At 44.4% G+C, this 16,080-nt stretch overlaps 1 protein-coding gene across 1 annotated transcript in view; it reads left to right on the forward strand.

Annotated features, from left to right (window-relative positions):
* C4_1H8orf82 (chromosome 4_1 C8orf82 homolog) overlaps window positions 1–15,862 on the forward strand; it is a 235,248-nt gene extending 219,386 nt beyond the window's left edge. Inside the window, exon 3 of the mRNA XM_078685522.1 lies at window positions 15,255–15,862. Within this exon, the coding sequence (XP_078541648.1) occupies window positions 15,255–15,703 (449 nt within the window). The 3' untranslated portion in view covers window positions 15,704–15,862. The remainder of the gene's footprint in view (window positions 1–15,254) is intronic.
* Window positions 15,863–16,080: the final 218 nt, after the last annotated feature.

Genomic DNA, 16,080 nt, shown 5'->3' on the forward strand with positions numbered 1-16,080 from the left:
GGGTAAGTAGCGCGCTTTAGAAGTTCATTGATTGATTGATTTTGGACAAATGGGTAATACAGATAGTAAAAAGAGGGTATACCCTATGCCTCCTACAAGCCTCTCCACTCTACTCTCCCCAAACTTCCTTCCTATCCAAGGATCGCCTCTCCTTTCCTCTGGTGAAGGTGCATCACTGCTTCTCAGGGAAGCAGAGGAGTTAACGCCAGGGAGCAGGAAATTATGCAGAGAAGCTGTTTGTGATAGATCCTTGCCTATGTCCAATCCTAGACATCTGTATCTTGAACGTTTTTCCTCAGAAAGGAAAAGTTCAAGATGTTGACCCTAAAAAATGCACTGTAGGAAAGAAGCACTCTTTTGAATCCAGCTCCTTAAATGCCTTAGTGAGAGGTCACATTTATTTCTTTGTTCTCGAATTTTATGGAATAAGTGTCTCACTACTGAACTCCTCCTATTCATGTGTAGAAAACGACCTTTTTTGTGAAGAAGTTTGTCAAACTTCAAATGGGATTTCAGCCCTGCCACGCTGGGATGGACCGCCCTGAAGAGATTCGAACCTGGGGCCGGCTTGTTGCACGTGCGCCTGCGCAGCCAGTCCTCAGGCCTCCCCATTGGCCGCAGCCTGGAATGTCCTCGCTTTAGTCTCCCTCAGTGAGGTCACGGCCGACACTTCCGTTCCTATTTGTCTGTTTTCTGTCCTTCACTCTGACCTCAGGCTTCCTAAATAAACCTTGTTAAATCGCCCCCCCGAGAGGCTGGGGCTGGAGCGTGTGCACTGCAGCGACTGCAAATAAAACCGGCAGCTGTTATTTTAGGCTCACGCTTAACCAGGGTCACCGCTGCCTCCGAGCGCGCGCTGCACACACAGGGGGTGGGAGGGGCCGCGTGCTCTATGCTTTTAACCATCCTGTTATGCGATAGAAGCAGCGTTTGAAGCAGTGGCGGTTTCTCTCTAGGAGCGCTGTCCCCGTTTGCTTTGTTACCCTATTTCCCACGGGCTCCATATTACATGTTTACTTAGCGTGCAGCATGGCCCAGGCAACGTTTCAAAGAGAGTGACTGAAGGCAGCCAGGCCGACGTTAGGGAGGGGGGGGGGTTGAGGGGGGGGGGTGGGAGTGGAGCCTGCTTGAATGAGTGACAATGAACACTTGGCCTCCTTGGGTGAACTGCGCATGTCGGGTTGGACGGGTGCCTTGCTCCGACCAGCCGAAATGCGCACTTGAACCCTCGCCAGGCTCTGCAGTGTAGGACCCCGGTGACTGCTGTCTCAGCCCCAAAGGCTCTTAAGGAGCACTGGCAGCCCCTGACCAAGCCAGTCCCAGTGCTGCTCTCTAGCAGTAGCAGCATGAGGATTGGCCCAGGAGTCTGGGGGCGGGACAGGGACTCGAGGGCCAAGCTGGAGGTCACAGTGCACGCAACACGCCTTGAGGCAGTCAAGAGTTTACCCTGAGAGGGACTCGGCGGCGAGTGTTTTACTGCCAATTTGCTAACTGATTTTATTAGCTGTTGCCTGTTAGCGCTGGGACGGGCATCATTGACTAGTGCTGGGATAAAATTCAATTGTGCGCCAGTAGCACAAGAAAAAGGTGCCTGGTAAAAGGGGCTGAAATTAAGTGACAGATAGTCCGAAGAGAAAGAAAAAGCTAGTGCTGGTTGGAGGATGGCGATAAAAGAGTGCTTCTGAGTGGCACGGGAAAAGGCATTGTTCACTAGGTGAATCAGAAAAAACTTACCTGCTATAAGCCGCAGCACGCCAGGCTCGCCAGGCACTTCAGTCCACGCCGCCACCGCTGAGAGTCACCTTCTTGCAGAGTGAACGCGGCAGCCTACGCGGCGGCGCGCTTTGTGACACCGCGAGGGCGCCAGGGAGACGCACAAAAGCGCCACAGGACCAGCTTCGCGGGACGCCCGGGGCGAAGCCCGGGCAAAGGGCGGGCCCTCTACGGCCCTCGTCGGCAGGAAGAGGCAGGGGCAGGGCCAGAAACGCTGCTGGACTTACATGCAAGTAAGATACATAGTCGAAAATATTTTTATACTCATTATTTTATTTTGAAAAGTAAAGCTGCGAGTACATTGTAATCATGCCTACGAAATTGAAGGAAGCCCCACAGAACACCCTTGACAATTACCTTGTCCAGACAGTGAGGAAAATAAATACGCAAAGGAGAGACTCTCTTGGGCTAAGCCAATCCCCAGACCTTCGTTGTTTGTCCCCGACTGCATCCATCCTGATTGATGACACTATTCTGCAGGAAACCAACCAGGAGAATGCAATTAGTGGCTCCATTCTTCTAGATTTAAGTAGTGCACCTGATAATGCAGTCCCGGCCACTGAGACTTCCAACATACAGGCCGAAGGTGACATTGACATCGACTCTAATCAAGAGAGACATGTACGAGTTTTACCTGATGAGATGACACCGAAAGGGCGTGTAACAAGGCCGAGACGTTTATGTACTAAGAATCCTCCTAAGTTGAGTGGCCCACGCCCGGGGACAAGAAGGAAAAGGGTTACTACCCCAAAGATAAAGCAAGTAAATGTATTGGAGGATAATCAAAACCACACTTTCGAGGATGCTTTTTTTGAAAGCATTGCTGACTTTCTTGAACTAAAAATTAATGCCATTGTCAAACCTTTAATATCTAAACTTGACAAATTGCATGCAGAGATTAAGAGGTTGGGTGGTCTCAACACTATGGTTGCGGGTGGGGTAGAAAACATCACTAAGATAGTCACAAATTTGCCTAATAATATAGGGGGAAATGTGAATAGTGAAGTCATTCGTGATAGTGAAGGGAGTCAGTTGCCTGTTGAAAATTTATTGCCCCAACCATTAACACCATTGACCACCATCACTGAGGGCTCTCTTTTAGTTAACATCCCAACAGATGATATCCCCTCTGTCAGTTTACCCCCAGTAACTACCCACATTACGGACCCCCTACAATTTCTAGTCGAGGCCACACCAGTGGTTCTTGTGCTAGCAAATGTACCTCCCTTGGAAGGGGGAACAGTGGAAAGCCCTACCTCCCTTACAAGTAATGCTCTGCATTGGCTAACCAGTAACATGCGGTTAGCCCCAGGGGGGAAACATCAATTGGCAAATGTTATTAAGTCTGCAACCAGGGTCCCCTGGTTGGGAAACCGGCCGAAAAAGTTTAAAGGGGACTGTGTGGCAGTGAGCCTCTCGAATCAAGATGTCCTTTCTAACATACTGGCTAACTTATTCCCTCCCCAACGCAGACAAGGTACTGTTGTTCCTCTAACCCTTTATGGGGAGCAACAGAACGTCACTTATCCAAGGACTCCTGCGACAGGGTGGGATAGATTCTGGGATTCTGACCCTAGACGGGGGCAGGATATAAGGCATAATGCAGTGGCCCATTATCCCCTTCTACCACAGCAAAATTCTTTTGTAGAACCTCTTCAGTTATTTAATCGCTATGCCCCATTGTCTTTCGTGGATCAGAACGATTGACTCTCTTTCACAGAAGACACCAACAATGAGGGTCCTTTGCCTGTTCTCGTACCTTTAGATCCAAAATCCACAGGTAACAGGGTCTGCAGAATTTTGAGCTGGAATGTCGCTGGTATCAGATCTAAATTCAACAATAAGAACTGGTTGGAGATGGTCAGATCCAACGACATTCTTGTATTTCAAGAAACTTGGGAGACGTCTGACAGACTTGTTCTAGGCGGTTTTTCCCATTTTTCTGTACCTGCAGTACCTAGCAAATCTGGAAGGGCAAAGGGAGGCTTGGCTATATATATCTCTTTAGATGTCCAAGGAAAGCCAAGACAGATTAAAACTAACTCGACAAACATATTAGCGGTTGAATTAACAATACAAAACTCACAGCCTATCTTATTAATTAATTTTTATAATTCCCCTGTCAGTCAAATCTTGAACGAGCATTTGGTAACTCTAGAGGATTTCTTGTCCACCCACAGCGAGAATAGTGCTCACGGTTTTGACGTGATTCTCATGGGAGATTATAATATTCACCCATGTAACATGGATTGCCGTGCGGAATATGAGGATTTTCCCCCCTACCTCTCTATCCCGCACTTTGAACACTCATCACGTGGAGAGGCTTTGGAATCACTCTTAGCAGCTTTTAATCTTTATGAATCTTTTAGTAGTAACATATGCTTGAGGTTACCAACATACGTGGGTAACAACACCGGCACAATTGTAGACTATATTTCTTTATCATCTAGCATCTTGTCTGAAGTTTCAACCTATAAGGTGGAAACTTCAGTCTTCAGTGACCATAACCCAGTAATTTTAGAGATCGTATCTCAGGGAGTTTTGGGAAAGAGAGAGACTGAAGTTTTATGTGCGACTAATTTAGTCCTGGGAGATCAGAATCGCAGGCTGAAATGGGACCAAGTCACCCCAATTCCTTTTATACAGGATACCCTGTCTAAAGTTGAGGGAGAGGTTGCAATCTGCCTGGATAATAATAATCCTGTTATTACCCTGATAGAAGCATTTAATGCTATTTGCTGCCAGGTCAACCTAGACCTGACTGTAAGGAAAAAGCCTCATATATGTAGGGGCCCAAAATGGTTTGATTCAAATTGTTCCAAGGCTCACTCAATCCTCTTGAAGGCTTTAAAAAATAGACCAAGAGATAAAGCACAGATAGCGTCGCTAAGAAAAAAATATAATGACGCTATCAGGAAGAGGAAATTAGAGATTAAAAAGGAGGCCTGGAACGATTTGTTGTCGCCCGACATACAGAGAGACAGTTCAAAATTTTGGGCGATAATAAACCATCCTTTTTTGTGGGTCTAGACAAGCAGAGAGCAGATTGCATTATACCCGACGAACAGTGGGTCACACACTTCAGTAATATTTATAGCTGTCCTGATAATATCCCAGGCTGCGGAATACAATCTACACAAGCAGTAGCTCTTATTCCCCCTTTTAGCATAGAAGAGGTAAAAAAAGCGATCAGTGACACACACTCTAAAAAGGCGCCGGGCCCCGACGGGGTTCCCGCAGACTTTTTTAAGAGTGCTCCTGAATTAAGTGCCATAATCCTCACTAACATCTTTAATGCTACAAGAGACTTTGTTTTTCCTATTAGCTGGTCAAAGTCTACCATAATACCGATTTTTAAAAAGGGACATAGAACAGATCCGGCCTGTTATAGGCCAATTTCCCTAATTGATTCTAGTGTTAAGATCTTGGGAAGAGTCCTTTTAGGAAGACTGACTCAGCTTCTAGAAGGGAAGGGTATTTTATCAAATGCACAATATGGCTTTAGAGCCAAAAGAGGAACTCTAGATCAGTGCTTAAATTTAGAACTGATCATAAGTAAATATGTAACTGCCAAGGGGGGCTCTCTGTACATGGCCTTTATGGACCTCTCCTCAGCTTTTGACCTGGTTAACAGAGCTAAGCTGTGGGGGTCCTCTTGTCCATGGGCATCGAGGCACCCCAGGTAGGGTATCTGGCAGAGCTACACAGAGACCTCAAGACCTCGGTCAGAGTGACTAGGGAAGGAAGATGCACCTGTCACTTTGACTCAGAGAGGGGGGTTAGGCAAGGATGCATCCTTGCCCCCCTCCTCTTTACACTTTATATAAATGGCCTTGAGGCAGCTCTGGCAGAGTCCCACATTGACATCCCGCGTGCAGGAGAGATAAAGATACCTGTCCTCCTGTACGCGGATGATGCTGTCCTCTTAGCACGCTCTGGAGTGGCATTGAATAAACTCCTCTTATCCTTTGGGGATTTCATGTCCTCGTTGGACATGAAAACTAATGTAGAAAAATCCCACGTAATGATAGCAGGAGCCGCAGGCAGGAAAAGAAAGACCAAAACTTTTTTTTGTGCTGGGAAAGAGGTTAGGAGAGTCCCATCCTTCCCTTACCTAGGCGTGATCTTTGACGAAAAAGGCAAGTGGGGCCCCCAGCTTTTGGCTAAAAGCAACGCAGTAGCAAGAGCGGCTGTTCCTCGGTTGCTTGGTTTTGCTAAAAAGCTCGGAGCCCGCCCCATGTAAAGCATTATAAAGGTCTACAAAGCCAAATGTCTGTCGGTTGCTCAATACGGCTCTGTTATTTGGGGGCACACTAATCATGAACATGACAAAATTCAGAAAGTAGAAAATAAATTCCTGAGAACTCTGCTTTCTGTCCCCCAATCGACTTCTACATATATAACACATACAGAGCTTGGTTTGGGCTACATTACCGACATTTTAAAGTCAGCCCCAGTTATTGGATGGTTGAAAGTGTGGCTCAACCAGGAGCTTACTCTAAACCATCACATCCTTAAAGATTGTTTAGCCCTGGATAAAGTATACAACATTCCATGGTTAAAATATGTTAAGACGCAGTTAACTCTAGTTGGCCGACCTGAACTTTTTTCTTCCCCACATTTGATAAATCAGGAAGACATAAAGATAGTCAAAAATCTTTTGACTGACTGCTATGTCTCGGAGAGGGTAGCCACAGAGTTAAACAAATCTACGGTTAGGAAACATTGCATGTTAACATCTGTCCCAGGTATGGAACCGTATCTCTTTTCGGTACATAAACCATACCATCGTTTCCTTCTAACAAGATTTCATCTTGATCTTATTCCTTTTCTCCTGGGCAATTTTAAAAAGTGGACTAGACCTGAAAATGCTGATCCATGTGACTGCGATTATTTTTCTATTCAAGACACAACTCATTTTATCCTGTTCTGCGGTCATTATAAAGAGAGTAGGAAAAAATACTTGCTGCCTATACTGTGCAATATGGGTTTTACACAGGTAAAACCAGCTATGCTGTTCCTGCAACTTCTATCGAACTTAAAAGTGGCATTTCATGTTGCTAGTTTTTTGGTTGCTGGTGCACGTATAAATAAGCATCGTTTTAGTATTAGGCACCTTGTCCCTGATTAATGTGTACCTTCTATATTTTATTGATTTTACTCTTTTTAAACATTATTATATATTTTATTTTGTATAACGTGTTTTTAGGGTTTTTTAAACAAAATTTTGATCTATATTATTATGTGTCATGATGAAATGTTCCCGTGTATTGCTCGCTCTTTTATGATTTTAAATAATCGAATAAAGATATTTGACTGACTGACACTAGGTGAACAGGAATCACGTGGCCGTGCTAATGAAGAAAATGGGTTTTTAGTAACATGAGGTAAACATGGTATTGTAAAATGAAAGAAGCATAAAGCAGACCGAGCCAGTAGAATGTAGAAAACATTATTAGCTATGAAATTCAGGTTCTGCTTTTGTTTAGCAGACAATCTGCAGCAAAGGACTGGAGAATGTGAGGCAAAATAAACTCCTCAGCGGTATGGAGCATTCATTGCTGGGCAGGGCTTTAAGTGGGCTGGATCTGTCCGGGTCTGAGCATCGGCAGTTATTTTCAGCAGGCCTCGAAACGGGTCTCTAACGGGGATTTATTTTCGGGCCTCGCAAAGGTAGTCCGTTTTCTTTTTTTTTAATTGGACTGCAATGAGACCATGCACATCGCTCACTACTGAGAAGTGGAGGCTGGGTGGATGAGTATAATACAGGGTCTTTAGGATCGGGCGGAGGGTGCACTGAAAGAAGGACGGATAGGTGAATAAAGAGCGAGTGGATGGATGGGCAGATGGATGAATGGATGGGCAGATGGATGGATGGAAGGAAGGATGAATAGATGCATGGACCAGTACTTAGGATAGGCGGGTGGGCTGATAGATGCTTAGGATAGATCCAGGGACACACGTATGTATGGATGGGTGGCTGGATGGATGAATTAATGGATTGCTGGCTGGATGAATGGATTGCTGGCTGGATGAATGAGTGGATGGATGGAAGGATGAATGGATCAGTACTTAGGATAGGCGGGTGGGCTTAGGATAGGTGCAGGTACAGATGTATGTAAGTAGGTAGGAATGTATAGATGGATTGAAAGATGGTTGGATGGCGCAGTGCTTAGGATGGATGGATGCAGGGCTTTAAGTGGGCCGGGTCTGAGCACCGGCAGTTATTTCCAGGGGGCCTCGAAACGGGTCTCTATCGAGCTCTATTTTCGGGCCTCGCAAATGTAGTCCGTTTTCTTTTTTTTTTATTGGACTGCAGTGAGAGCATCCACATCAATGTGCGCATGGTCATTTTGCTCTTTCCTGAGAAGTGGAGATGTCATGCTAGGTGAGCTGCCTTGTAGGAGGAAGGGAAGTCCTTTAAAGACAGTGTTTTCCAAAGGTAGGATTATTGGAGGGGGTTTTCTTAAGCACACAATGCTAGTTATCCTGATTTAGATCACACCCCTACTTGGATAGGCCACACCCCTTTAAGGGGTTTGCCCCACCCCTTTTAGAGCACCCCCAGTTGTTTCCCCCACTTAAAGCCCTGTTGCAAGGCCTATTTGCTGCAGTAAACAGGAAAGTTAAAATGATTACACTGTGGCAGTTGTGGGATCCTGGATTTATTTTCCTTAGGGACTATCCCCCAGATGCATCAAGAACCCATTTTGCTATTCCTTAATAGCGAAAAATAACGATTCGCTATTAAGGAATAGCAAAATGCAATGCATGAAGAAATCACTACAAAAAATAGCGATTTCTTAAAATTCCTTAATTGCGACTCGCAAATTGCGAGTCGCAATTAAGGAATACCTCCCCATTCATTCCTATGGGCCTAGAGGCCCATAGGAATGAATGGGAAAACATTCTCAATTTGCGACTCGCAATTAGCGAATCGCAAATTGAGAATGTGATTTCAAGGGTGCAGGGGTATCCAAAGGACACCCTGTTGAACCCCTGAAATTGATCTGTGCACATATGTTGCGCACACACATGCCCTTAGGGCATGTGTGTGCGCAACATGAAACTTTGAAAAATGCACTTTAGTGCATTTTTCAAAGTTGTTGCAAATTACCATGAAGTTCAACTTCATGGTAATTTGCGAGCCCTATTAGTGAAATCGCTATTTTTTAAACTTAATGCATTGCATTTATTCCTTAAATGCAAGTAATCGCAATTTTGCGATTTCTTAATTTGCGATTTTTGCATTTGGGATGATGCATCCCAAATGCAAAAATACCGGTTGCAAAGGGGAAGATTCTGAGAATCTGCCCCTTTGCGAGCAGATTTGACCTTGATGCATCTGGGCCTATATCTGCAATTCTGTTTTAGGATGTTCAAGGAGTCCAAACATTACATGAAGAAGTGAGTTTGAGTTTTATTGAAGGACTGCACAACACTGCCCACTGGAAAGAAAACAAAATAAAAAAAAAGGCAGGGGACAGTTTGTCTCTATGTGTGGGTGTGTAAAAGACTCGGGTGTGTTTGATTATGTGTGTATATACACACTCATACACGTATACAGATGAGCCTTTCTTTGCCTCCCTTTCTTCAGTTGTTCTTCTATCTTCTCCCTCCCTTTGGCCTAGTCCTTTTGTCAGGGAGGACCACGGCAGCTCTTTCCTGATAAGGAAACTTACATTTCAATACATTTTCCTCTTCCTCATTTCTGTATTGTTAATTGGCTTAGTGGGCATTGGTGTTTCGGTGCAGGATTCAGTAAAGTGTGTTTTTTGTGGCTTGTAAGTGTGCATTTGCAAATTTTGTTATTTTTGCTTACTTGATCTCAGGGTTGGCTTTCCTGGTGCGTGGAATAGTGCAAATATATTCAGCATTGGAGAACTTAGTGGCTCATTATCTGTAACTGCAGGTTTGGTAGAAGCTCATGGAGACCTTGGAGGTTCCACAATTTCTTGGGGGGGGCTTTTTTAATGCCTAGATTACACAAACATTACATGGAGCGCGCTGTGACCAAGGAGGTGAATTAATTTCCTGTTGTGTCTCTTGCAGTTACCAGATTGTAAAAACATGACCTAAAGATTATGGAGCCCTGAAAGTACCACAATTTCAAGAAGGGGTGCTATGAGCAGATGAGGAGGTGCCACCACTTTAGACTGTTGAGGGGGGACGAGCTTTTGGTTACCCCATTTTACTAACATGCCTTGAAATTAATGGAGACCACCAGGTTTCACAGCTTCCTGAAGGGTTCTTTGTTGCAACCAGGTTACAAAAACATCAGAAGAAGCGGGTGGCCCTAAGGTGCTTCCATCTCCTGAGTCATATGGGAAGCCATCTCTCCCACACTACAGAAACACTGCATTAAGGGCATGGGAACCTTGACGTGCCTCCATTTTCTGGGCAAAAAGGAGGACCCTTGCTCCCACATCACACAAGCATGGCATAAGTTTGATGGAAACCAGAAGATGGGTCCATTCCCTGAGTGATATGGGGGACTGCTGCGCCCACCTTACACACACACCCATCTTACCTACACACAAACGCACACACACTTTCTCTCAGATCTTGGAATGGCTCATTGAAATCTCTTTATTGATATCATAGCTACAATTTCACATTTGCTTTATCAACCTTCTTGCTTTCTCAAATTAGCTCGAAAATGCACATTTGCCAACTCTTTTTTTTTCAAAACTTTCTCGGGGTAAGCCCCCTTCCCCCACCCCTGAAACCCCTTTTGATGCTTGGGCTCACTCACTATGGCTGCTCGCCACAGGGCACTCCTCGGAAACCTTTCTGCCCCCCTACTTGCAAATGTCACCAGCTGCCACTGTTTCGAAGTGTGCATGTTAACGGTGATCCTGAGTACAATAAACATGCGGTCAACGAGCATGGGGTCAAGATCATAGACATGGCTAAAATAAACAAAATATTTTGTAACTATTTCACCCACAGGCAACAGCAGATAAAATCCAATACACAAGCCTTCAATGAAATATACATTCTGTAGGAAATGTATTTTTCTGTTAGGACAATCCGGTTGATTAATGTGATTACTTCAGCTGTCTAAAGGTGTAACTAGAGGGTCCCTGATTTGAATCCAAGTGCGTCCACTGGGGAAATAGTGACATCAATTTATAGTGATAAGAGGACTAAGCCTGTGACAGAAAGTATTGTGAATAAGTCATTAGTTTAGATTTTGTTTAAATGCTAACAGTGCTTCCAAAGTTATGTGTTTAGTAATACGTTGATTGTACCTAGTGCAAACATAACATAAACGTAACATAAAATAATGTGTATTTGTAAAGCGCACGTTCACCCCAAAGGGCCATCTAGGCACTGAATAACAGATGTTTGTTGTTACCCAACTCAATGGTACTCATTGTATTGACCTCAGAAAGGATGAAAGGCTGAGTGGACTTGCCAGGATTTTGAACCTGTGACCATGACCATAAGGTCGAACACAGGCCCCATGCAGTGGATGCATTAATCCACTGAGTCACCAGACCCGGAAACCTTTTTATAGGTTTCCACTGAAGGGACAAATTCCAGATTCTATCAAAGCCTATGTTGGCCCCCAACCAGGATTTAGAGTTGCTGATTAACAATTGCAGGCATTTACATTTCCTTCAGGTAGCAGGCACCTAGGAGAGAAGACATTTCTTCTTTGTCACTCTCCCAATTAATAGTAGAGGAGTCCATTCTTCTCCACTTTCAACCTGCAGCAACTGAACCATTCAGGAATGGTTGTTTTTTAAATAAAAATGTATGGGAGTTTGTGGTGATCAATTTAGTAAAGCTTGGGATTGTCGTTGCCCCATTCCCCTGCAGTCTTTAACCTCTGCATACAATCGATATACCAGTGGTGCTGAAACAATTTTCAGGGTGGGGCTGCTGCCATCAATGTTTCATCACTAAAGTTATAGCGATTGTGAAAAATCTCACCGTCACACCAAAAACAAGTGTAGCAAATGTATCATGCCGTTTCAGCAGGAGAGTGGCAGAAATTTTGGAAGGGAAACGACCTTTACATTGCGGTGATAACATCGCGAGGCCATTACAACGCGGTTGTTAAAATGACCGCGTTGTTAGCACGCAATGCCATTACTATGCAAGTCATTACATTGGCTTGCTGCAGATGGCATGCTAACATTAGAAATAGTATAGTTTACTATTCCAACACCTTCCCTACTGTTGCGTAGGGTGGAGTTGGAATTTTAAATTACATATTTCTGATGTCAGCGCGCCATCTAATGCAAGTCGATGTAATGACTTGCATAGTAATGGCATTGCGTGGTAACAACACGGTTGTTGTAACAACCGCGTTGTAATGCCAAGCGATGTAATGACTCACATAGTAACGAGTCATATTCATTTTGTAGCATTGTGGTAGTTGCATTGCATTTATAGACAGCACAATTTCCTTTGTAAATGGTCACTAAATTTGCATAGACGTGCAGTGTTGCTAGTAAAGCTATATAACACGCAAACAATAATGTATGTAAAGCGGGTTTCACCGAATATTTATCATGCGCATCACCAAGTAAGGTGCCTTGATTTGTTATGATCCTATAAAAAGCCTTTGTTTTCATCACACTTCAGAATCACAAAAAAGTACATAATTTATTCTCTTCTAATTGCTGATATATTTTGAGATATGTTTGCAGTTCATTTACAGGTGTTTACATTTTGTTGTGTGTTGCTTTAGTCATGCAGTCTTTGCATGACTGTCACCTTGGTCATTTTTATAAAATCCTCTCACTGTGCAATCAGATAAATAAGAGTAAATATCAGTTTTAGGATAAGCCGCAATTTCAGAAGGTGTAACATGTCACTTGAACTTTGTCTTTGAACGCACAACAAATGTGACGAGATAAACACAAAATGTAAAGGCATATTTATCCTTCATTCACCTTCTGAACTCCAACATGGTTATTTTTGGGGGTGCTGCAGCACCCTTAATTACAGCACCTATGCAATATACTATGATAAGTGATCAAAACGCAAACACATTCTTCTCGTTTGATGCCGGGTTAGCGCTTGATCCTGAGCTCTGGCAGTGGGAGTAGCGATTTCCAGAAGAGATCTGGGAGAGCAGGGCCGCAGAACCTCTGGATTTGTATAGGACAGATGTTTTTTGTATGTTATATGTATTTGTAAAGCGCACTATTACCCGCGAGGATATGCTGGAGCTGAGCACGTGTGTGTGCCTAGGCCTGCTTATGGTAGGTTGGCCAATCGAAAAGCCATATCTTCTTGCGGCATTCAAGGAGGAGAGTTTGATGTGAGTTGGGAGATCATTCCACACTTTAGGAGTGTTGCAAGCGAAACGCTCGTCCTCCTGATCTGGTCCTGTGTATGACTGGGGTGTGTGCGAGTAGCAGTCCTGGGTAGCGGAGTTCTGGGTGTTTGGTAGGCGATACAAGTGTTCAGGCAGGTGGGGCCTGAGTTGTGCAGTGCCTTGAATGTGTGTGCGAGGGACTTGAATTGAGCGCGTTTGTGTACTGAGAGCCAATGTAGTTCCCTGAGGTTGTGGTGTGATGTAAATTCTGTGTGGATGATTTATAGTCTTCTAAGAAGTTGCTTGAGGATCCCGGTGTAGAGGGTGTTCCTATAGTTCAACTTGCTGGTGACTATGGCATGAGTGACATTATGGTGCACTTCTACCATTAGTTAGGATTCATGGCACTTGCCAGTGGAATAGCAAAGGTTTTTTAGGTCCTACTGCAAGCATGGAATATGGGTGGCCTTTCATAAGTAGAGTGCTGTGGACCCCTCATAGCTCTGAGCCCCAGTGCCACCGCACTTGCTCCACCAGTGATAGCTACACCCTTGCGCTTGCAGTTGCACAATAGTTCTATTCCATTGTATACACACCTACATTGCCAAGCAGGCTTGTTCTGTGGATCAGGTCATGAAAGCTCGCTAGGGTAACTTTGGATCAGGGCACTCAGGATTCAGGATATTAACCCGGTTTTAAATCTTCACCTAACTCTCCGCAATTCACGTGGAACACCTTTTGCATGCTCTAGCTCCAGCACGCAAGAAGGGCTCGTTCGCACACTCGATCCTCTGAACTTAAAATAGACTGAGAGATATTTGATGGTGGTGCGATATCCGTTGAAGTATAACGGTGAAGTCTCAAATTCAAGAGGAAGTGCCGACCAGAAGCAGCGTGGGGTCCATGGTGAAGACTTAAAATGTTGATCTTTCAGCAACCGGAAGTTACTGAAGGTTCCTTGTGGCCTTCTGTCTCTTAGCCACCAGGCGGGCAGTGGACTTCTAAATAAGCCACTGCTTCAAAGTGACGGGAGCGGATAAGTTATAAGACAGGGTCTTAGAAAAATAGAACGTCTGCACGTGGGGTATGTGTTAGCCCCTGAAGAGCGGACCTTTTCTAGAGAAATAGAGTGCATTACATTGAAACGAAACCACTTTATTGATGGAGGCTGCTAGGAGGTATTTCGGATCATCCCCAGTGCAGATGACCGCTGAAGCACTGACAGTCTGCTTGAAGTTTGCATTGTATTCTTATATTTGTGTAGTGCTTCATACCCTGATGAGGCCCCGCAGATGGCCCCAGTGGTAGGTGGGAGGCTACCACATCGTGCATGGTTGGTGGACAGGGGTTTCAGTGTAGCCTGTGTGTGAAGCTTTGGCTATGAGGGTGAGGTTGAGAGGGGTGCTGCAGTGGTTGCAGGGAACATGGCCTGTGCTTAAGCATGGTACCAGGCACAGCTAGGATTCTGGGGGCCAGATGGACATGTTTAGGGCAGAAGAAAAGGCATAGCTCATACAAATGTACACTTAGCATGGCGCCCCGTAAGAGTTCCTTCGAAAATGTACCCCAAAATCCAGGCCCAGACAAAAGCTGTGATTACTTAGATTAATTAGAGCACACCATTTTCTTGTGATCTGAGTAACGTCTGTGCCTGAAGGAAGTTACTTTTGCTCTCGGACTCATAGATTTGTCAAAGATGCTCAGTAATCACAGACGCTCATCTCTATGTGATGTATGTCCATGACTGGCCATCGTGTTTTTCATTTCAAGGCTTTTATTTATTTTCAAAGAGTATAAAGGAATACTATAGCATAATATCACAGGGCTCCGTATTCATAACCATCAGTACTATGCACCCATGAAATAATCCTAGAGCTGCATTTAGGTATTGTAAATTGATTATTATTCTGAGCTCCTTATTGGAATCTGACAACAAAAAGTGGGTGTGCCATGTGTAGATGTTAATCCACTGTACACTGCATATTACATTGTGTGTTTTGTTTTTGTTGTAAATTGCCATACCTTGGAGGTGGTAAGTAAATATCAAGTAAGATGTTCTGGTGTACCATGTTCTAGAGGAATTAAGAGGTGAAACCCCTTTAACTTCTTATGCACCCCCAGTTTGTCCCAAATGACTGCCTGTGCTGCATAGACCTTAGTTTATAATCTTGTATTCTACTCTCCCTTTTTGTTTCTTTCACAGAGAAGCAGTTTCTTGTTTTCTTCTTTAAACAAGTAAAGAAGAACCAGTCTGGTCGCTACGAGCAGGAGTTCCCTTACATCTCACCCTGCGGCAGGGAGAGGAACTTCATACGCTGTGATGATCTCCCCATTGTGTTCACCCAACTCCTTCGCGATGAGGGCCCTGACGAAGAACGCCTGTCTTTCTGCGGTGGAGGAGACCGACTGACAGTGAAGTTTGAACCAGAGAAGCTGGTGATGTTGCCTGAAAACGGACGTGTTTACCACCCTGCCCCTGAGAAAACTGGTGGAGTGGGATTGGTGAAGTCGGGGCTTGCCTTCGAACTTAGTTCCTTCTTTGAATACAGAGAAGGCCCAGGCAGTCCGCCAACGCATTTCCAATGGAACAGTAGATGTTACAACCTCACCAATGAGTTGTTGCCACTCCTCAGTGTTGAAAAAGACGTGTAAACAGTAAAGGAAAGGCAGCTGTGATAAACCAAATTCTCTGCTAACCAGATTTTAAGTTACATTGTGCAGGGTGGAGGGGTAAACAGTAACCGATATTAAATGCAAATTACAGTCACATTCTTTTTGAAAATGATCAAATTAAACACGTTGATGCCTGTTCTCTTGATCTTCCACTTGGATTTTATATTCATTCAGTTTGTGTTTTTGTCACTCTTACAATATGTTGGGATTGGAATGTCTCATGCATGCTACATAGGTGTGGGTCCCCTGCCCCGAGTGCCCTGCTGTCAGAGAAAATAGCATCCCTGGCTTTTAGTTTTGGCCCTGGCATCACACTAATCTAGCATGAGTGCAGAGAGCTAGGTTTGTCCCTGACC

Source organism: Lissotriton helveticus, chromosome 4_1, assembly GCF_964261635.1.
Source record: "Lissotriton helveticus chromosome 4_1, aLisHel1.1, whole genome shotgun sequence".
Classification (NCBI taxonomy): Eukaryota; Metazoa; Chordata; class Amphibia; order Caudata; family Salamandridae; genus Lissotriton; species Lissotriton helveticus.